The following is a 24,128-nucleotide window of genomic DNA, read 5'->3' on the forward strand; positions in this document are numbered from 1 at the left end:
GACATCCTGTTAGCCACTGCTGAAAAGAAAAGACCGGAGTATATGGACCTCTGGCTTGACCTGTTGGTGCCTGGGTACATGGAGAGAGACCTCACTGGGCTTCTTGCACCAACTAGAGAACGCCAGGCAGCTACGTTCTCCCCCACAAGCGACCCTTGGAATGATTCATCACACTTCTTTCCCCATCCACTTTTGTGACACATAGGTAAAGGTAAAGGTACCCCTGCCCATATGGGCCAGTCGTGTCTGACTCTAGGGTTGTGCGCCCATCTCACTTAAGAGGCCGGGGGCCAGCGCTGTCCGCAGAAACTTCCGGGTCACGTGGCCAGCGTGACAAGCTGCATCTGGAGAGCCAGCGCAGCACACGGAAACGCCGTTTACCTTCCCGCTAGTAAGCGGTTCCTATTTATCTACTTGCACCCGGGGGTGCTTTCGAACTGCTAGGTTGGCAGGCGCTGGGACCGAGCAACGGGAGCGCACCCCGCAGCGGGGATTCGAACCGCTGACCTGACAATCGGCAAGTCCTAGGCGCTGAGGTTTTACCCACAGCGCCACCCACGTCCCACATAGTCGAAGATATGTGCACACATTGCAATAGCAGAGTCCAAGCAGAAGCTAGGCATTGGAGGTGTGGATTTTTAAGCTACTTTATTATGTACAAAACAGAACAAAAGAAATCATGGCTCCTTTCTCCTTCTTCATCTCTGAGAGTGCAGAAAAGCGATAGTACAACACAACGGAACAGTGTAACTGAAACTTCCATTCTCATGACTCCAACGGTATGGAATGTCAACACAGACATGTGATGAAAACACTCTCACATCCTGCAATGGGAGGAATGAAATCCCAACATGATCTAGTATGTTTTTTTTCATGCTATGGCAATGCAACCCCTCTGTAGGCCCTGCACGCATGTCTAGATGCAGTGGTGGTCAGGTGAAGGAATGTAATATGAGCTTGAATTCTGGTAAGATGGTGGTACTGTGGGTGAATGGCTCCCCTCGCCAAGAAATTGGCCAATTATTTTCACTGGATAGGGACTCCCTTCTGACAGTCTATGGGTGCTTCTGGGTCCAGTTTTGTCACAGTAGCCCTGGATCTGGTACCTTCAAGAATGAATTATTACAATGTGTTCTATGTTGTGCTTCTCTTGCAGCTGCTCCAGAAACTGAAGAAGTGAGATCCTGTCAGCACACTCCACCTCCACTCATAGTTCTAACTGGCGAAGCATTTGCTCAAGGTGCTTCTGGTGATATATAGAGCCCTCAACAGCTTGAGATCAGCTTACGTGAAGCCTTACCCGACATGTGCCCCCTTAACCTCTTTGATTAGTGGAATCTGAAATTTTGCAAGTGCCACATAATGTTCATTCTGCACCTGCAAGAAGGCAATCCTTTATTCTAGTATTTGCCACCACCAAAGGCCAACTCTTACTTTTTTGTTGTTCATATCTATATTTTTTGATAAATATTTTACATTATTTTATGTAAAGTAATTTGAGATGTTTCTATTTTGATTAAATGGTATAAAATTTTTGTTAAATAAATTAAAATTTGTATGTTGCCCCTCCCCCCAAAAAATCCCTGGAGAAAGGGCTGAATACAAATATGATATAAACATTATATCACTTTTATTACCTAATAAAGGAACCATTTAGTTCATTAATAATCATCCCTGCTCCAAAATTACTTGAATATCTAAGTTTTTTATCATTAGATAACTGCCACTCAAATAATGCTGATGAATGCACTAAAGAAATACTGTATAATTTACTATTTATAGATTTTCTATACTTCTTTCCCATTTTTGTTTTCTTCCTTTTTTCTTTTTGTTGAGATTGATTCTTAATAGTTAAATACACTTAAAAGAGTCCTGATCCAAAATTCTTAGGTGGGTGCATTGAACTGACACTTACCAGCTTTGGTTGTAGAGACAGTCTCAAATACTGGATGTACAGTAAGATTTGCATTGATTGCATTAATGGAGAAGTTGATTAGATAAAGGTGTCAGAGCAGTCATGAATGAGAATTTAGTTTGAATGTGGTTTAAATGTAGAAGGCTTCACCTCAATTTCAACCCCTTGTATCTCCAGGCAGAGCTAGTAATGACTCTTATTTGAAATTCTAGAGTGTGGATGTCAATTATTGTAGAGGAGGAAGAAGAAACCTGTGGTCCTTCAAGATGTTATGAGTTCCCATCAATCCTAGCCAACATGGCCAATGGTCAGGGATGATGGCATTTGCGGTCCAGCAACAGCTGGTGGGTCACAGGTTCCCCATGCCTGGTGTAGACAATACTGAGCTGCATGGACACTCACTCAGTATAAAGGTAGAATCATCAGAGAACAGGAAGCTAAGTACAGCCATATACAACACAGAATACACAGATAATTTTCAGGGAGAGGAAGAAGTGGGATCACAGTGTCAGGCTGCACTCCAAGCTAAGCAGATTCATATGAACTTGGAACTAAACCTACATCCATCCACAGACAATCACATACGCCTTGGAGCAAACTTTTTCTACAGTTGTGTCCTAAATACTAGCCCTTCTTCACTCCTTTGAAATAACGAAACACCAGGAGAAAAGAATTAGCTAAAATTTAACAGAATGAGCGCAGCTGTTTGAGGGTTTTATAGCACAAAGAAAATGAGGGACAGGATATGTTTTGATTGTTAGCTGGTTAAATATCTTGTCCTTGAGCATAAAAGGAACCACGTGAATGTTTAATTACAGAAAATCCTGCCCCAGGTTTACCAAAAAATGCCCAAGGAAATCAGATTTTGTGGAGCCATCACTTTTGATAAATGACGAATAGGCAGACAGATGAGAACCAGGCCCAAACTGACCAAATGAACTAGTTTCCTACGCACAATGCACTACGACGACATACCAAACTTGTTTACATTAATTAAAAGGGATGCCTTTAACTCAACTACTAAACCAGGCTAAACAAACACCCGAATCACGTTTTACCAATGTTTGTAAATACCTTCCCTTACCAGTTCCAATACATGTGGTTTTAAAAAAGCTACTTCCAAACATGTCAGGCACAATTATGCAGAAACTTTGCATACACTGAAAAAAAAGGGCAGCCTTTCCCCAGTGGCATCAAATTCCATCTGACCATTCAGAAGGACCAAGGATCTACTTCAATATTACATTACTGAACTTCAGATTTGACCAGCCCAGCCCTATAAAAATATATCTTTTTTTCCATATTCAGAAAAGGTGCTGTTCAATCAAAGCACCTTGTATAATTAAAAACAGCAAGCAATCTTTTTGTGCATTCATCTCATTCTGGAGTCTGTGTGTGTGTGTGTGTGTGTGTGTGTGTGTGTGTGTGTGTAAATGCAGAGTGTAGCAACCTGTCAAATGTTTTCCTACATGTATATAATTGACCATGGCCCTTCAAGGGCACATTTCAACTTGCTGTTGAATATTATTCTTTGTAGCTAAAGTGGAGGTTGGCATAATAAATTGCTCCTTTGGCTCCCACAGCCCTAAGAAGCAATATGATAAAGGAGTAAGCTTTCTGTAGAGAAGGCTTACGTTGGTTTATTTTGGAGTTCCACTCTGATACCCTTTCACTCTATGTCACATCACCCATGGGGACCTTGAAAATAGTGCTCTTCCCAGACAGATCCTCAGCATGTTGTGAAAGTAACTGAGAGAAAGGGGTGCTTCCACACATGAGCTCTTCAGTGCCGCTCAGGCCCTGTTTCTTGTCAATTAGCTGCAAGCAAAATTAAAACGTTGGATCCCAACAGCACTTCTGGCTGCCCGTATGTTGCTGGGCCAGGTTCAAGTTTGTTGTATTAATGTACAAGGTCATTAGCAACTTGGGTCCAGGATATCTTAAGAATTGCTAGATCCTTTATAGTAAGGATACCAGGTTTCCCCCCAATGAATCTGGGGACACTTTTCAACGTCAATGAATTTTGTCAGGGGAATGATTTGCAAATCAAGGAAACAGGAACATCTGGTAACCTTACCTTATAGGTAAAGGTAAAGGGTCCCCTGACCATTAGGTCCAGTCGTGATGGACTCTGGGGTTGCGGCGCTCATCTCGCTTTATTGGCCAAGGGAGCAGGAGTACAGCTTCTGGGTCATGTGGCCAGCATGACTAAGCCCCTTCTGGCGAACTGGAGCAGCGTACGGAAACGCCGTTTACCTTCCCACCAGAGCGATACCTATTTATCGACTTGCACTTTGACGTGCTTTCAAACTGCTAGGTTGGCAGGAGCAGGGTCTGAGCAATGGGAGCTCACCCCCTCATGGGGATTCGAACCACGACCTTCTGATCGGCAAGTCCTAGGCTCTGTGGTTTAACCCACAGCGCCATCCGTGTCCCCACCTTACCTTATAGTCCTGCCTTATCACTGATATCTTTGGGGAAGTCTTGGTTGGTGCTCTCCCATGGCTCAAATGCACTACCATAAGGCATACATTCAATGCTATGTGCTCAAGCCTGTGGAATTCCCCCCTGACTTAGATGGGACTCATGCCCTCCTTGCTTAATTTCAGTGCATGACAGAGACTTGTTCATTCCAGTAGTCTTAAAATACCATAAGCAAATTTTGCATAATGACACCAGAGATGGACGAGCAGATTTCTGTCAAAATTTGGATACCATTCTGGATCAAGACGGCAGACTCTGCCTTTCAAAGCTGTACTTATTTTAACCACTTTCAAAACTGCACTGGTTTCTTAGTGGGCACTAGTAGTGCTGCATTTTATTTATTTAATTTATATACTGCCCTTCATCTCAAGATCTCAGGGCAGTTCACAGAATAAAATACATCTATTCAGCAATATCCTTTGCCTTGGACTAAATCTTTCCTAATATTTAATCACAGATAATCCCCATTCAGCAAAGCCCCCTTGAAACACCAGGCAGCAGCTTCCTCCTAGAAGGTTATGTTCAGTTCAGGTGGGGGGGATTAGCAAGAACTGACCCCTAATCTGGCAGTTTGTGCTCCCTGCAGCAGGGCAGCTTTAATTATGGGTTTCCTTGAATTTTTACAACAAAACAGAATTATAAAAAGAAAGCATCACATGGCACGTGAACTAGCGAGGGGTAGTAAGTGCGCACTTCGCGCTGAAAAGGCAATAGAGATGGCACTAGTCTGATATGCAGTGGGAACCCAAAAGGTAGGGTCTTTCATAAGTCAAAGCCCATTTTGTATATCACATGGAATGGGCCTCCTGATGAGATGTTACCCCTTTCCCACAGGGATGTTTGACGGTGCTCTTTGAGATATTTTGTAGGAAGCAATTCATAAATGGATTGAGCTAAATAATAATAATAATAATAATAATAATAATAATAATAATAATGACTTCTATGTAAGCAGGACCCAAAGACAGCCCAAGAAAGAAGACTTTTTGCTGCCGGATGGAGAATATCAAATACCCCCTTGTACATCAAATACCCTCAAGCAAGCCAAATTATTTTGGCATCTAAGGCAGAAAAATCCCACAAGCACCTCTCCCCATTCCTGGAAGTAAAAATGCAGTAATAGTATTTTACTACCTTTCCCTGACACCTCAAACTAAGTGCCTGTCATTCCACTTAACAACAGCACCGGTCATAGCACAGTTAATACCCTGCATTGATAGACTATGGCAGAAGCAAATACTTGCGAAGCAATCTGGAATGTTGCATTCTGGGATCTGTGAAAGGCCTAGACACTTTTCTGTTGGCAAGTGGTCTCAGAATCAGTGAGCACAAGGTTGCTGTCCATCACATCTCCACAAAGGTAAGGGACAGCAGTGACAGACAGCATACCCTTTGGAATATGTTGCTGCTAAAAATATTTGAACAGCTGTAACTCCCAACTGGGTTTTCCGTTTCAAAAGCTGCAGCACTCAGTGTAGCTAGATGTCTGCTCCAGCCCTTCATGGCCCCATCAAACCTTGTGAAGTGTTCCCTTAGGCAACAGCAGTTGAAATTTTCTGCACATCAGTGCATCTACTCACAGCAGCAACCATAGAGATGAGCACACAAAACCAGAAAGAGAGAGCCATTTCTTTTGGCTTCTGAAAGCATGGGTGCCTGGGGGAACTGAATGATTAGCATGTTTTCGTGGACAGTCTTCTCTACCCTGGCATCAACAGTAATGGTGGCACCTATGACCTTAATTAGTATACTTTTGACTCGCCTTAACGTGATTCCTGAAAAGGAGCACAGTTCAGAACACTGTTCTGAACTAAAGCCTTTGCTCTCTGCGAAAGAGGTACTGTTTGTTCTGCCAAGTTCACAAACAACAGAAGACCTCTGAACCTTCACAGGGCAGATGGGGTGCCCATTTACTGTGTTGGAAGTACAGGAGCTGAGTGGTCCATCTCACTTTTGCAAAACTAAACATCCTCCTGGTCTCACACACTAAAGCATTGGAGTTCTTCTTCCAAAAGCTAGTCAGGAACATTTCCTACTCTAAGAAGGTAAGCAACACCAGTCCTTAATAAATGAGAACCTTTCACAATAAAAGCTTTCTTTAGCATCTCAAAGATGTAAAAAACATTTCAGAGTTGTTCACGGGTTACACCAAACCCAGGCACAGGCTGTCTCTACAAGTGAACATATGGACTTGCTGATTTGTACCTCTCAACAAATTTGTGTGCACATGTATACAAACTGTACACTCATTTAAAGTAATGTATGAACACCCTTTCGGATTAAACCTATCAGGGCAACCTCAAAACTAATCTCTTCAGTTATTTTTTGGAGCTCCATTTGCTCTAAAAAGTAGAGTCAGAGGAGTGTCAGATGGTGCAAAGTTTAGAAAAGTAGAAATTTACAGCCAGTTGTTCATATGTATTATATTATGCACTTTCGGTGAAGGCCTCCGGACTCATAAATACTATATAATAAAAGTGGGTGATATTTGCATTCAAGATGCTATTCAACCACGATTTTCAGGCAAGCATCACCATTTTGTTCCATGTTACTTTATGTAAATAAATTCAGCATAAGAGAACAGTGGGAAACTCAGAAATGACAGTCAAGCTTTTCTTTAGAGAATTCGGTGGAGGGCTGGGTGGGAGGGAGGGAACTTCCAATGTGATCTCATCTCTGATAACTTTCCACAAATGGTCTGCATTTATACTGAGAGACTGACAGAAATAAAATGCCTACCCACAAGGGAAATGATACTGTTTCTAACCATCGAAGTTAAAAGGGAAAATGGGAAGCTGAAACATACGTAGTACAAGTTCTAAATAAAATCTTTATTTAGGCCTCAGAATGGGAGCTGAAAAGTACATTGCTGAAAACCACAGAAAAATGATACGCAATCTGCAACAAGTTATTTTGCAAATGGCAGAATGATTGATTATATATGTAATTAAATAAGATGGTCTTTCAGTGCTACCCCCCTCTCCTCAAATGTGAAATGGCAGCATACTTGCTATGTTCTTAACTGCACTTCTTAGGTCGGTGGTGGCTTTAATTATTTTAAACAGCAGAGCTGCAAATGTCTGAAAGAGTGCTGCCATAAACTGGGACGGGCGGGGGGCAGGCAGGGGGCAAATATTCAAAATATGAAAAGAGGGCAATGATTACTAGAGGAAGAGTGGTTTACATTGGAACAAAACTGATATTTTATACTACGTTACTTTGAGTTATTATCAATTTAAAAACCAAACTAGGTACAAATATCACAATCTGGTTGAATTTATAGAGTTGCCATTTTCAAAAAGCAGGCTTACAGGAGGAGGGGTTGAGTTGTGTTTTGCAGACTCCATTGGCATGCGTGCAGCCCCTTAGACCAGAAATTTCAGTGGGTTGCATTGCACTTGATGCAGCTCATGAAAAAAAGCATGGGGAGAATCTTTCATTGAGGACCAGTTTGGCTACAGTGGACCACAATGAAACAAAACATTGGAGCACTTCCTTGGAATTGGTGCACAGCAATATCAGTAGCGGCTGCATAACTGTTTCATTCATCCTTGCAGTGTTTTATGTTTGGGGTAGGAGAGAATTACTGTTGCCGTTGCCAAACCTTTACGTATTCCAATTTATGGTCTCATAGTACTGCCTCCTATGCACAAGTTCTTCTCATCTGGAAATCTGTTGTCCTTTCCTGATTGCTTGCCATTTTATTTTTTAAAATAATAATAATAATAATAATAATAATAATAATAATAATAATAATAATAATAATAATATTTTTAAAAAATAAAAAAATGGGGAAGGGACTTGCTTTAAGACCATGCCTAATTCCTAAAGTGATTTTTCAGGGATGCCCATTTACATATTCATCCAAGGAAGGATAATATCTCACGACCAGGAGAGCTTACATACTTCACCACTGAACCAACTTCCCATACGGATGACATCTATTTACCACCTACCAGCAATTTAAATTCTTTGTTTCTTGCACTATTCTGAAGTGCTCAGAGATGTGACCACATCCTGTGGTTTCATAATAGCTAACAAAATATATAAAAACTATGCTAAAATAAACTGAAAGTGTAAGCACTGCAAAACACCAAGATGTATTCTTTTTTAAAAAAATATCCACAAAATGGCAATCCTGTCTAACCTACAAACCATATCCACTCTTGCCACCTTCACTCAAAGCACAAAGGCCTTGTCATGTGAGCTTAGATGCCTTTTTCAAAAGAAGGAACGGCCACCACTGTGATTGTTAAATAGCACTTAGCCGTGTTCCAAGAATATGGGTTTCTGCCCAGAGGGGCATACAATATAATTACTCAACACAGAGGAGAAAACAGAAGACTAGGCATGAAAGAAGCAGTGAACAGGGTAGAAACATGCTACTGTTTCTGCTGTACTAACATAAGCCCAAGACCCTCCTTTTGAGTTTTCCAGACACCCATGTGTCTGCTGTCAGAAATTAAATACTGGACTGAATTTATCTTGGTTCTGATCCAGCAAGGGAATTATTATGTTCTTAGTGGTTCCAGAAATACAAACGTCACCACACGCATAAAGGGTGGTGTTTGGGTGGCTGTGGGTGTGAGAAAGACAGAAAGAGAGAGGGAGGGATGTTTCCTCATTTGGATACCATCAGTAAAAAGGGGGAGCTGTGGAAATGCTTTCAGTCTGTAACTTAAACATGACCACATCCTTCAGCTTCTCCTCCAATGCTCTTGCCTTCCGTACCTCTTCTCATCCTCAGTCCTCTTGAAAGCTTTTACCATTTATGAAACGGTTCCTTACATGTGGCCTTCAGCCTGGAGCACAGAACTCAAAATGAGATCATATCAATGCTTGGGTTATGTCATTTTGGTTAGCACAATATGTTACTGCCTCATATGCGTGTTGGTTTTCCAAAACTGCAAACCTCCGCATCCTCTTTAGCCAGCCAGCTATTCCCCGTTTTATACTTGCGGGATTGGTACTTCTTTCTTATGTGTAACACTTCACTTTTCTATAAACATGTTCCCCCATTTTTACTCCATACAAGCTCTTGGCAAGAAAAGGAAATATGATTGCCAAGCGGGATCAAAGAGATTTTAGATACTGTAATTCGTTTCAGCCACAACTTGGTTAAGCTCAAGTGCTTGGATTTAAGACAATTTAATGGGAAAGCAGATAGACACATCTATTCACTCCAATTATTTATTTATTTTAATGCTAAAAAAAAACACACCCCAAAGACATCTCAGTATTTAGTATGCATAAGGAATATTCTGGCTACATATCTCGGGGTCTATTAGTGATACACAGAGTGTGAAATAACATAACCAGGTGCAAAAAAAAAAAAAAAAGATGAAGATAGAGGGGAAACCTTCTTAACATTTAAAGACTAAGGCAATGATCCTTACCCTACTTACCTGAGAGTAAAGGATCACAGTCTTAAGGACAGATATGTGGCATATTGGATTTCATTTTCACTACGCTTGACTACAATACATTAGTAAGTTTGTGCTTGTGTGCAGCTGTGTAGACACACTAGGGGTATGAAACAGCTTCAGACAAATCAGAAGCCAAAGGAGGGTGTTTCAGAGGAATTCTGGGCTTCTCGTAATGAGATATACATCACATTTTTTTTGCAAAAGCATCTCAAAAGATGTATAAACTATTTTCTTTTCAGATTGTATAAATCTTCTGCAGGAATCTTTCAACCAATGTGGAGCTCAAACCCACAGCCCTGAGATTAAGAGTCTCATGCTTTACCAACTGAGCTATCACAAAATACAAGACAGGCCATGCAACTACAAGAATAGATACATTCCCGCTTATACTTAGAGATGGGGGGGGGGAGTTTGTATTGTGCATGACCAATGGCATTGTTGCAACCCTGGAGTCAAGCAGTAAATGGGACATCATCAGAGGATATCAGCTGAGGAGGTGGACTGAGTTTCTAGCTCTGAACCTGATACTAGCCATCATGGGACCCCTGACCTGAACGTGGCAGGGAGGACCATCACAGATGCCTTTCCTCTGCACCCAAGGAGCTGAGTGTCCTCCCATACTACCTTGCCAGTTCAATAGCACAGGTAGTGTACCAGGTGAGAGACAGTGAAGCACAGGAGAAGCGCCTGTTCTCAACCCAAAAAGATGGCCTTCAACAGACACCAGATCTCCAAAAGGGGATGTGTCATATGGAAGATGGACTGGAGGCAGAAGTTCAAAAGGCTCATTTGGTGCTTTCTTTGGTGCAGTGACGATTGACTTGGCTTGTCTGCTCATCCGCAGGATCAGAGGAAAACTCAGAATCCCACTAGACAGTTCATATGCACATGGATATACAGACTTGCAGAACCGCGCTCACATCTGTGTTTCAGTTGGCATACTCACAATATCTAGTGCCGGCAATTCAAAGCTAGCCTAATCAATTACTGGCCTCATTTTATAAAGCATCCTCAGGGTTAAAGCCACCAGTCATTTGTACATATCATTCAGATGCATCATTAAAAAGGGTCTTATGGTCCCTTTCCCAACCTGCTTCTGTTATTAAATGGAAGCTATGGGAAGTTCAGGCCTGGCCTAAGGGTGATGATCCTTGCGAAAACAAAATTTAAATGTCATATACCCAAACTAAAACTCTATATGCTCTACTATGGACACAGAGCTCTTGTGGAACTGATGTGCATCTGGCTTCCCATTCACTTCAATAGAGGAGGTTAGCTAGTTTCCCTTGAAATGCATATGGAGCCCTGGTGCATCCTGGAAACAAGGCAACTTTTCACATAGGTTAAGAATAGTTTCCACTCTAGTGGGGTTTTTTCCTATCCTGTATGTGTGTGCTCAGATCTGTATTATTGATTGAAGAGACTTGATTCCCCCACCATTCCACATATGTACTGCTGCAATTTATGTGAATTGCGGTTAATAATCAGTTGCGTTATGCTTAATCAGCATATCAATAATATGCTCAGCAAAGACTAAGTGGCTCTCATTTCCCAGACCCTTTCACAAATTGTGATTGATTGACAGCATGAAAATTGCACAAATGCAGGTGTTGGTGCAGAATATTATCTCTGTGGACTTTGCAATCAAGTACAAGTAAATGTAGCTATTGCACTCTTTAATAGTTCTGTTGCTCTGCTTTCTGGAGGAGCCTGAACTCCCAGCAGACTTGAATGAGCTTGACCAGATGATCATTGCATTACAAACGCTAATGTTATGAATGTGTGGGATGGTTAGGAGAGGGGGGGGGCAGAATGAGACTATGGCATTCTTTGAAGGTGATGATAAATCCAGGGTTAAAAAACGCTGACATCAGACAGCTATCAAGTAGAACACAAATGAAGGTAAATCACAAAATGAATATTCAGGATTTCTGTATAGCTGCAAATCAGATCAGATAATCATAAGGAAAACATCGAAAGAACACTGCACACAAAACCTGTCTTCCCCACTCTGGAATTAACCCCTTGTATACATCTAAAATAAAATCAACACATCAAATTTTCATGGGGTGCCTACTAAAGGGGAGGAGAAAAAGCAGCCCTTTTATATTTACTAAAGTAACCAACCTCAGCAATATTGGCACTTATGGGTTGTGATGGGAATATATTGCTGTGTCTTGGAACTTGGCTGGCTTCATACCAACACCCTCATTTGCGAGATGCAGCTTTGAGTGTAGCTCTATTAACTTTAGCTTGTAAATCACCTTAGCACCATTAGCAATGTTTCAATATGATGTGACATCTTTATTATAATGCTTTCCCTCTGAAGTTTAAGTTCATATTTTAAGCTGGGTTTCAGACAGATGTAGATCCCCTCAGAGTTTTAATTAATATAGTAGATGTAAAGCCACTGTGAAAATATTGCCTTTCCCGCCTCCCTCTTTTTTGGTTCTCCGCTCTGCTGAATAATTATGTAAGAATGCAAGTGTGGAAGAACAAGCACTAGTCTATGATTGTGCCTGAAAATGTCAGATTGCTCACTCAGACCCAGACTACACCCCCTCAGATCAGCTTTGCTTCATGAAAACATGGGTGTTTTGCTATTAAATTCAATAAGAGCAGACTATTTGTTCCCTCTTTCCCTCCCTCGATGCAACAAACTCAGTATAAACACACAGTTCATTATCCCATAACAGAATCAGTATGGTCCAGACATTTATTCTTAGCTCCATTCCCCAAAGAAATTAGAATCTGTCGATAGGAACAGCATGCACAGATCAAACTTACCCAAACCATCCCAGGCTTCCAGAATCTAACCAAACTGCTGCGTGAGACAACAGGAGTCTTTTTAATGGGTTAATGTGACACGTCTGTTTCTTACAACACTCACGATACTCTGCTTCGAGCCTGTGCCAGCTGCTTTGCCTCTTGCTGCTTTAGGCGTTTTGAGGCAAGAGAAACTCAACAAGGGAGTCCAGCAGAGCAGGAGAGTGGAACAAGAGAGGAGTCAAAACATCAAAGCTTAGACTCCTGCAAAATAACACCAATACTCAGTCGGAGGCTACCCAAGAAAAGAGATGAGCTGGAAAAATGTAGGAGGTGAGTTTCATGAGACAATTCTGACAAGGACCATAAACTGATCTCTTGCCCCGTTCACTTTTGAAATTAATAAAGAATAGGGGTAGGGGGTGACAATTGTGGCCTCTGTCTCACAGGCACCTGTTCCCTGTCCAAACTGACCCTTTCTCTCATATCACATATCTACACTCAAACATGTAACCATTCTGTACTGTCATGACTTCCCCAAAATAATCTTGTACCAGGTACCCTGTATTCTCCTTTCCCCATATAGAACAAGTGTTCTTTGGGAAGAATAAGTGACTGCTGAACCCAACCTGTAATGCAGATATGCCAGCTGACTGCCACAGTTATCTCTTGCCATAGCCTGTAGTGCTATGTGAGGTGGAATTGTTTTGTAGGGAAACTGGACACCAGGAGATGTAGGTCACTGGTTGGGGATGCTCCTGTAACCACTAGCCCTCACTGCAATTGGCTGCATGATTGGCAAGGCATGTAGTGGGCATGCCTGGGGCATGTGCTGTGCTTGGCATGCTGAATGGCTGCCATGGCGAGCATTACTGTGGGCACCATGCACACTCCATCCCACTGCTTTGCATTCCCGTGCTGTAAGTTGCGTGCCACATGACATGTGTTTGTACACACCTGATAAAGGCACCTAGGATCTTTCCCATGCATGTCAATAGGTGGCCACTGTTCCTAGGGAGTTGCCAGCTGAGCTGGCTCTCTGAGTTTCAGTGGCTTCTTTCCACTCTGAACCAATGTTGACTCAGGTGGCATTTCCCCTTCCCGGAGCCTAACAACTAAGCTATAGAACTGGCATGCTTTATGCAGGCTTCATTTAAACTAGCATAATTTATGCCAGCTTCCAGTGTTTAGGATTGCTGCCTAAATTACAATGATCAGGGGTGAAAAGTGTTATCGGACTATTGTTGTTCCTCAGAAAACCTGCACAGGATCACTTGCTTGAATGGATCCTCATGCCAAGGAATACCTAGATAATTTACTTGACATACTAGAAAAGCACATGCAGGGAAATTTTGCTCTGTGGTACTTTAAAAGAAGTGATCTCCCCCAAGTGCACTCTGAAGTGGCACAGTCTTGTGGGGGATTGCATTACAAACCCTGCTGAATGTTTCAATCAGCTTTCAGTTCCCCGAAGAGAGATGCTTGCTGCCAATTACCACATAGGAACACTGTAAAGCTTAATCACACCAGAGACAACTAACCTTCTGGAAATAGCATGTTCTACAATCTAGTTAGCGTTAAGAACTTCCCTCTTTGCAGCAGACCATCAAGCAGCCAGACAAATGTCTCTAGGATGCTTATAAACAACTGCCCGTCCCCACATCATCTGTCCCCGACATCGGATACGCTACTTTTCAACAGGGACGTTCCACTGACAGATGCCTTGTCCCTGAATCTGTATATCCTCTTCTAAGCTCATCTCTAAGCCAGTGGCCTTCACCATAACTTGTGGTCACAAGCTCATTCCTTACATTCATCATGAGTTGCAAAGAGGGGAACTGCCTTTGGTATGTTCCGAATCTATTACCTATTAATTTTCACTGGAGCTGAACTGCTGCGTTTGTGCAGCTATTGCACAAAGTAAAAAATCAGCAGCAGCAAAAATAGACAAATGTCACGTGTAGCCTGTGCTATGATTCGAATCAGTACCGGATGGCCCTAGAAAAGGGGGGACATAATAAAAGTCCTGCTAAATCAGAATATGAAGTCAGCATCCTGTTTCACGGGGTGCCACCCAGATCGCTTTGAGAAGCCCATAAGTAGGATACCCCTGTGCTCCACAGCAACTGGTTTTCAGATCCATGTCATTTCTGAACATGGAGGCAATATATAGCCTTCATGGCAAGCACTCATTGACGGGCTTATCCTCCACAAAGAGCTTTCCAGTGCCTCAAGCAGAGGTCTTTCTAGTCACTTGCTCCCTGGTCCTTTTAACTGGAGATACCAGAAATTGAACCTGGAACCTTTGGTGGTCAAGTTTATTTCCCAGCTCTCCTATCTTCTCAGTTTTTTGGCTGTTGCCCCCTGCAGCACAACTGACAGACCATTAGTGGGGTAGGAGAACTGAAAATAATGCCAATATATTTCACCATTGCAAACAAATGTGCCCCTTTTGTTTCAGATAGTACATGGGTAGAGGAGTCTAAAACATGGGTAGGCAAAGTAAGGCCCAGGGGCTGGATCCGGCCCAATCGCCTTCTTAATCCGGCTCGCGGACGGTCCAGGAATCAGCATGTTTTAAAATGAGTAGAATGTGCCCTTTTATTTAAAATGCACCTCTGGGTTATTTGTGGGGCCTGCCTGGTGTTTTACATGAGTAGAATGTGTGCTTTTATTTAAAATGCATCTCTGGGTTATTTGTGGGGCATAGGAATTCATTTATTTTCCCCCAAAAAAATATAGTCCGCCCCCCCCCCACAAGGTCTGAGGGACGGTGGACCGGTCCCCTGCTGAAAAAGTTTGCTGACCCCGGTCTAAAAAGTCCATGGCACAATTTTTCACAGCCCTCTAGTGGCTATGGTGGCTCATTTACCAGAAGGAATGTATTTAGTGTTAACTCTGGAAGTGTAGGCTCAATTCTGACCAAACTAAGCCTCCTGGTGTATGTTTTGCTCTAGGAGGCTTAGTTTGGTCAGGATTTGGTCAGAGAGATTTCGTTACTTCCAATGTTCACGCTAAATACATTCCTTCTGGTAAATGAGCCACCATAGCCGCTTGAGGGCCGTGAAAAATTTTGTCCCGGGCTTTTTAGATTCGCCTACCCATGAAACCAAAGGGGAACATTGGTTGCCAGATGTGATTCCAACCCCCCAGCTCTCCTACCCTACTACATGGGATTATGGTTAGCAGGAACAATTCACAAGGCAATTTCTGGGCATAGATCTGTGGCTATTTCTTACAGGTAAGGGCATCATAGTACAGCTTCCAGACTACAGCAATTTGATTGGCGTTTAAAGCTATTCTTGCTGCTTCGAGGTGTGCAGTTGGAGAAAGGGGACTCAGGCAAGACACAGAGGAAGTTGTAGGCCCCCATGTTGCCCTGCCATCAATTTTATCAGCAATTCTAAGCGAGTGGGAAGGCGTTCTGCATGCATGCCAACCTACAGCTCAAAGCCATGCATTCCCTGTAGCTGGCCCAAGCCTATGGAATCCCATCCCAGCTAAGATTAGACACACACCCTCTTTGCTGAACTTCAGGCACTTGACTAAGGTGCTCTTGTTCCAGCAAACACTTTAAGGCAGCATTCAGTTTTATGGCTCATCGCTTTATCGTTTCATTTTCTGCATGGTCTGTTTTTACGTACACCGCTTAGAAATGCTAATGATTCAGCAGCATACAAATGTATCAGATTAAATAAATGAATGCACACAGGAATCTGCCTTCTACCTAATCAGCCCATAGTCCTATATAGCTCAGCACTGCTTACACTGACTGGCAGCCACTCTACAGGTTGTACGACAGGGTTGTCTCCCAGCCCTACCTGGAGACATCAGGCATTGAATCAGAGACCCCCTGTACGCATAGCTCTACCACTGAGCTAAATCCCATACAGCCTTTCTATGGACAGAGACAAGGAAGGTCACTTGCCCATTCAGTGACCCTCATCAGGTGGAAGAACGGTACGTTCATAGAGCAACAGTACAAATAGCATCGAAGAATGAAAGAATTGTAAAGTTGGACAAGACCCTAAGAATCACTAGTGGGGTGCCACAGGGTTCTGTCTTGGGCCCGGTCTTATTCAACATCTTTATCAACGGCTTGGATGATGGACTCAAGGGCATCCTGATCAAATTTGCAGATGACACCAAACTGGGAGGGGTGGCTAACACCCCAGAGGACAGGATCACACTTCAAAACGACCTTGACAGATTAGAGAACTGGGCAAAAACAAACAAGATGAATTTTAACAGGGAGAAATGTAAAGTATTGCACTTGGGCAAAAAAAATGAGAGGCACAAATACAAGATGGGTGACACCTGGCTTGAGAGCAGTACATGTGAAAAGGATCTAGGAGTCTTGGTTGACCATAAACTTGACATGAGCCAACAGTGTGACGCGGCAGCTAAAAAAGCCAATGCAATTCTGGGCTGCATCAATAGGAGTATAGCATCTAGATCAAGGGAAGTAATAGTGCCACTGTATTCTGCTCTGGTCAGACCTCACCTAGAGTACTGTGTCCAGTTCTGGGCACCACAATTCAAGAAGGACACTGACAAACTGGAACGTGTCCAGAGGAGGGCAACCAAAATGGTCAAAGGCCTGGAAACGATGCCTTATGAGGAACGGCTAAGGGAGCTGGGCATGTTTAGCCTGGAGAAGAGGAGGTTAAGGGGTGATATGATAGCCATGTTCAAATATATAAAAGGATGTCACATAGAGGAGGGAGAAAGGTTGTTTTCTGCTGCTCCAGAGAAGCAGACACGGAGCAATGGATCCAAACTACAAGAAAAAAGATTCCACCTAAACATTAGGAAGAACTTCCTGACAGTAAGAGCTGTTCGACAGTGGAATTTGCTGCCAAGGAGTGTGGTGGAGTCTCCAACTTTGGAGGTCTTTAAGCAGAGGCTTGACAACCATATGCCAGGAGTGCTCTGATGGTGTTTCCTGCTTGGCAGGGGGTTGGACTCGATGGCCCTTGTGGTCTCTTCCAACTCTATGATTCTATGATTCTATGAACCCCCTGCAATGCAGGAATATGCAGCTGTCCCATACTGGGATTGAATATGCAGCTACGGCATGCTCTAACCATGTTCTAACCAACTGAGCTATCCAGGCGTATAGAATAGCTTCCCACATACTTTAAACATGTGAACCTCAGAGGAAGACCATGGTCCATGATGGGTCCTGTGATCTCCACTTTTCCAACTCATGGATTATAGCCTGCCTCCAATGTCTCCCGCCCCATGAAAACCCTATAAACTCCCACACAGTAATTTCGGTATCAAATGTGGAAGTATACAGTGGTTGGTTGGTTTTTAAATACATATCCTGTAGATAATTGCAAAACAAAAGCTACAATAACCATTTATGTAAAGTGTTGATAGTGCAGAAAGGTGCATTGTGCATATTTTAAATGCACAGTCTCTCTCTCTCTGTGTGTGTGTGTGTGTGTGTGTGTGTATACACACATGTATATATACCTAAATGTTCAGGCTTTAAGGCAGGCTGAGGAATCTCAAGCCCAGATGCCAAATTTGTCTATCCAGATCTTGCAATCTGGCTTTCCAGGCTCTCCCTAGACTAGGGGTTGTGAACCTGGTCCCTACCGCCCACTAGTGGGCATTTCAGGATTCTAGGTGGGCAGTGGGGGGTTCTACGGCACAAGCTGAATCCTCCTTCCATCGAGCACTGGTGGGCGGTAAGGAAATGTTACCATCAAGAAAGATGCATTAGTGGGCGGTAGGTATAAAAAGGCTGACTACCCCTGCCCTAGACTATAACCAGACCCCAAGTCAGACTCTTCATAGTCTCTGCTAATCATGGGCTTTTGCCTGACTAGATTGTGTCCTTGAACTGTGAGGTCTCTTACTTGCCTGGATTGAAAGATGTGTGAGTAAAAACCTCTGAGTTTTGTCTGGCTGGAATGTGGCCTTGTGTACAAAGGTAACAGTCACATCCATCGAGCCACCCATTTTCCCCCCAGAAGGTCCCCCATGAGGAAATGTAACCCTGGACCTGAACAGGCTCCCCACCTCTGTCTTAAGAAGTGGATTGCATTTTGAAACAGAAGCAAAAATAGCACAAACTACAATTTGTGAGTCTTCTCTCTGGTCTGGTGTTCTCTGATGACAAATAAAATGGTTAAGCAGCTCCATTGCACTCATCAACTCACCCCATGTGATGGATACGAGATCCAGCCCAGCTCTCCTTGAATTGCTTTCGAATCCAGCAGATTAACTGTAAAAAGGTGACAAAATGAGGAAGAATGAGTTTGTTTACCTCTGCTCGATTTTAAAAAAATCAGAATTAATCATTCAGACCTCTGAAAGGTTGTCGTAAAATACACATTAAAATGGCCAATAAAATAAAATGTTACAAGTTAGCCTCCCCCCCCAAAATAAAACCAGCAGAATTTATAAAATAAAAGCATATATTAACATTCATGTCAAATTTTAGCTGGTACCAGAATCAGAACGGTGAAGGTGCCTGCCTGCCATCTGTTGGAAAGGAGTTCCAAAGTCTAGGTGCTGCGACATTGAAGGATCAATTCCTTGAAAGCGCAGAACGAACAATATGATAAGGTTACCAGACATCCCTGTTTCCTGGGGACAGTCCCCAGATTTACAAATCAGTGCCCATACAAAATCCAAGTTGAAAAGTGTCCCTGAATTCAGTGAAAAAAATCTAGTAACCTTACAATATGAGGCAATTGTAAAAGTGTCTGTTCTACAGAGTGAGGTTATTGAGTGGACATATGCAGGCTTTTTTTCAGTCAGAACTCTCCTGAACTCAGTTCTGGCAGCTCTCAGGTGGGCGCCATGGCCATTATAAGAGAACAAGGGAGGCGTTCATGGTGAGTTCCAGCACCTCTTTTTCTAGAAAAATAACACTGGATGGCATAAGGCAATTCTTCAAGCAAACTGGTCCTTCTGGAACAGAACTGGGGAATCTGTAATGCTCCAGATGTCGCTGGACTATAACTTCCATCATTCCAATCATTTGTCTATGCAGCAAACGCTTATGGGAGCTGGAAGCAAAGCATATCTTGAAGCGAAATACGTTCCTCCACTCCTGGTCCTCAAGTAGCTCCCTCTCACAAAGGAACTGGTTTGTTTGGGTTGAAACTTTCAGAGATACAGAAAAAGCAGAGCTTTCAAAGCAAAAGTTAATGCCATAAACAAAACAAAGCAATGAAACCATCTCCACATTAATGACAGCAGGAGTCTAAAATAACACCTTTATACCCTCTAGATTTCTTTTTTCTCTCTCCATGTAAAATGTCTGAAACTTGACTCAGTGAGCACAAAATTAAAAATACAGAAGTGAAAGGTGCAACAATATTCAGATTGTAGTTTAAAAGGAAGCTTACATTTTGCAAATGTAAAGTGATTTGTATAGTAATTAGATCTGATTCTGGGCTTTGCCTTTTCTAGCCAATTCATTACACTTTCCTTGAACTGCTAGGCGATATATGAATTGTTTTAAAACTAAAACTTCAAGCATCATTTTTAAACATGACTTTTCTCTTCCCAGATAACCTCGAGCTTTTTAAACAGGCTTCTAATCTACCGGCAGCAAAGACCAGATCTGGCATTTTGATGCATGTTTGAAATGTAAATTGCAAATTCAATTAAGTACATTTTGAAACTCTGAAATTGATGTTGAAAACAGATCCAGTAAAATCTACCTTTTGACAGTGCCCCCCGCAATGTGTCTGCTCTTTCTCACAATAAACATATTGATCTGATTGCTGCTGAACGATCACATGATTCCATAAAGTGCCTGTTCATTTTTCAACAGAAAGTACCGTTAACTGCATCAATATTACAGTAGCAGGGGGCAGATTATTATGATAGTTTCCAGATTGGCACAAATAAAAAAGAATTCTTAATATATAAATAAGAATACTGCATCTTGTAACTCAAGGCTTTAAGATTCTCATCTAATATTCAAGACTTGGTGCCAAGATTTGGGGCTTTCCTGGATATATATATTTTTCTTTTGGCACAGCGAGTATAATCTGAAAGACATATCTCCTTCTACAGCAGTTGAATTGTTAGTTAAAAAAAGAGTTCTATCCTAAGCTACCAGATAATGAATGTCAAATTAAAAATGGGATTTCCTTTAATGCTACATAGTTTTAAAAATTAATATTTTATTTCTTTATCTTTCTTTCAGTTTTTAAAAACACAACGAATAAATGCAACATAACTGGAAGATGCTAAAGCCCTAAACTAAAAGAAGGTGAAAATGTTAAATATATTCTGATTTGTACGATGGTCAGTTTTCAGTTGAGACCTTCTGATGTAAGGGGGGGGAACGCTTTCAAAGACTCTCAAGGTAGGTTTCAAGGGTTAGAAACCCTTTAAATAAATAAATAAAATGTCAAGTGTTTGTTTTCTCAAAACGAAAGGAAAAGAACTTTTACTGCCCACTTATACCTGCTATGTTAAGGAGGAAGCTGCGTTGACCTGATCGGAGTCGAGTGCCTTTTTAAAGAGGGTCTGTGTATTTAAATTATTCTATAGTTAGCTTTGATATTCTTAGGAGGTGGAAATGGTTTTTCACTACTGGGGGGAAAAATTTACTAAAAAGATGACTTGAGCAAAAGGACCAAATTCTCTCTCTCTCTCTCTCTCTCTCTCTCTCTCTCTCTCTCTCTCTCACCCATTCATTAAATAGCAAGTCAGTTAATTAATCTCCCCCAGTAACATTTCAGAATCGAAAGGTTTTGCTCCATAAAAACATTCCCATGAGCTACGCCTTGCGTTTGTGTCAAGGAATCTGAGCATTCCATTCCTATCACCTTCCATAAAACTTAACACACAAGCATCTCAGCAGTACAATTAGATTACCTTTCCCCTGCCCCAACCTCAGTGGAGTCTTCAAAGGCACGTAAGAGCAAATGATGGATATAAATGGACACAGTGTCACAACATGATCCATCGCATTAGGGATCCGAGGAAAAGGCTATTCGCCTTCTCACAAAGTTTAACGACAACAATGGATTAACTAGAAAATGATGTAGCTTAAGTATTTGTTGGCTAAACAAACATTTTTATAAGCAATTAATACTGGGTTGGGAGAAATTACAAATGACATATTACAGAAAGGCTATTGACCCATGTAATTAAATATTTTGATAACTTTGATTGTTTTCATTACATGGAGAAAGTCAGGATGGGAGACAGCAAAAATTCAACATCTCTAACAAGGAAATAATTATATAAAATTCATAATTATCATTTGGTTATTTGGATTACAGTAATTATCTGTATGTTTTTAATGGATATGCTATGTATGTACACATATATAAAAATAGTTTTGATTCTATTATTGTTTAATTGTTCTTTAAATTATTGTCCCTCCCCCTCCCACATATTTTAAGCTATTCTTATTTTATCTGTAAGCTGCCTTGAATCCCTGTCAGGAAAGAAGGTGTGGTATAAATAACTAATAATAATAAATGTTTTCATTAGTTTTCACAATACTGGGCTATAATGATAGAGCAAATTCCCCTTCAAAATTTGTCCAGCCAACTTAAAAAAAAAAAAGATCATTACATACACCAATTTTTAGAATAATCCCTGAAAACTGAACTTTGAAAACCTGTAGAACACTGACAGTGTAACTTTATACATAACAATTCAGAAGTTCCACTGAGTTCAAAGGTGCTTATTCCTAGGTAAATGGGTATAGGATTGCTCAGTTAACAGAAACATCTGAAACAGCAAAAGTTTTAGATCTCTTGCTCAAAATGTACCCTCAAACAGTTAAGGTATTTCCACACCAGACAAACGGCTAAAATGTCAGATGTGCAAACTTCAAGAGAAGCATGAATATTGAAGAAGTTTGAAAATAGATCTCCAGCATCAGCCATCCATACACTTGCAAAATGCAGGCTATATCTACTGGCATAAATATAAAACACGGTGATTTAAAAACTTTCCAAGAAGCTGGCAGGATTGCTAGAATCAGGTTTTGCTGAATCTTCCAACGAGTCATTTCTACGGAGAACCCATGTTAGTGCTTTTTAACTTATCTGTTGGGTGAAAACAACGGATAAAAAATTAAAACGGATAGGCTCAATTGATGCAGGGATAATGCAGCAGAATGTAACGGCCAAAGTTCAAGCACAGGACTCAAGAGGTTCACAGGAGAGCCCTACACAAAGGAATAAAAGTGCAGCCCCATGTACTTACATGAGAGCAAGTCCCTGGGAAATCAGTGGGGCTTAATTCTAAATAAAAACATGCATGGGATTGGGCCGCATGATTTACAAATCCCAGGAATGAAAATAACGTGGCTTTCTTCCCATTTTACAATATAATCGGTTTGCCCACAGCACAGCACGCCATGACTATTTATGGCCCATTGCACCATACCAGCAACAACATCGCCTATTATTAACGTGTTCTTTCCTAAGAGCTCTGCTTCCAGCATGGCTACTGCGGGCTCTGCAGTAGCCAACTTCACAATTTAGCAGAACCCATAATGAGCTGCCTCCGTCCAGGTTGATTCCATGTTTATAAGGATGAGTCTCATTTTGGAACTTGAAATAGTAGCACAGCACACATGGCCGAAAACCTGTTTAAGCTATTTATGGCATTTACGTCTAACACACAGTATAAACAAGAGCTCTGCTGTTGGGGATTGCTAACCAGTAAGCAAAGGAGTTTTGCCACTGATAGCTGACTGGAAATCTACAGCCATTTCTGAGTGGTACTTACTAAGGCTGACATCCAATGATTCGCACCCAATGGCACAACAGATTTCTACTTGAATACCTGACTTCCACTTCCTTTCCTCTCCTTATAGCCTTGAGGTGCATCCAACATCTGTTCCCCAACCCTCCAGAGTAAATTCCGGGGTGCACAGAGGCTATAGGGAAAAGGAAAAGGTTTGCATGAGCAAACCTCTTTTCCCACTACACCGGGTGTTACCTTGAGTGAACTGGGAAAAACTTCAGATAGCTTTGTAGAACTGCAGTATCAGAATGTAAAAAGAGGCTAGCCCAGGGCTAGTCAATGTGGACTACCACCAACCCCACCTAGCATAACCAGTGGTCAAGGACGATGGGAATTGGACTTAGGAATGGGAGAGGAATTTGATTCAGTTTGTATTTAAAGATGAACCTATCTAATCCACACTTTTGAAAAACAGCAAGAGAACCAAAACAAAGCCATCCTTCGGAGTTCAGACTTTTCCAAAATTTATAGTTCTCCAGCCGAGTAATGTGTACAAAAATGCATATTCATTGCATATAAAAACAAAAATAACCCACTAAAATGTTTCCGCGGTGCACGTCCAATAAGCAAGCAAGAGAATACAAGGTAACATGTGAAAATGCTTTATGGATTTTGCACAAAACAAAAACCACAACACAACACACACAAACAGGGCATAGGAATAGGGTGTTTAACCCTTCCTTGTGTTGATTTCACAATGACAATCACCCCCTCCCTGAAGCTGATGTGTCTGCCCCTCGCTGCTTCCTTGCCAGAGCATATATAGGTTCTACAGATGATTCTGGTGA

At 41.8% G+C, this 24,128-nt stretch overlaps 1 protein-coding gene across 5 annotated transcripts in view; it reads right to left on the reverse strand.

The window, feature by feature from the left end:
* The window catches only part of EPHA3 (EPH receptor A3), a 208,174-nt gene that overhangs the window by 165,947 nt on the left and 18,099 nt on the right, over positions 1-24,128 (reverse strand). For 4 of the 5 annotated variants that reach the window (XM_081198950.1, XM_081198948.1, XM_081198947.1 and 1 more), the window contains exon 2: positions 18,765-18,829. In XM_081198950.1, the coding sequence (XP_081055076.1) occupies positions 18,765-18,829 (65 nt within the window). Of the gene's footprint in view, positions 1-12,612; positions 12,637-18,764; positions 18,830-24,128 lie in introns of those variants that run through there. The other variant, XM_081198951.1, reaches the window with a different exon arrangement.

Source organism: Podarcis bocagei, assembly GCF_964188305.1.
Source record: "Podarcis bocagei genome assembly, chromosome: 6".
Taxonomy (NCBI): Eukaryota; Metazoa; Chordata; class Lepidosauria; order Squamata; family Lacertidae; genus Podarcis; species Podarcis bocagei.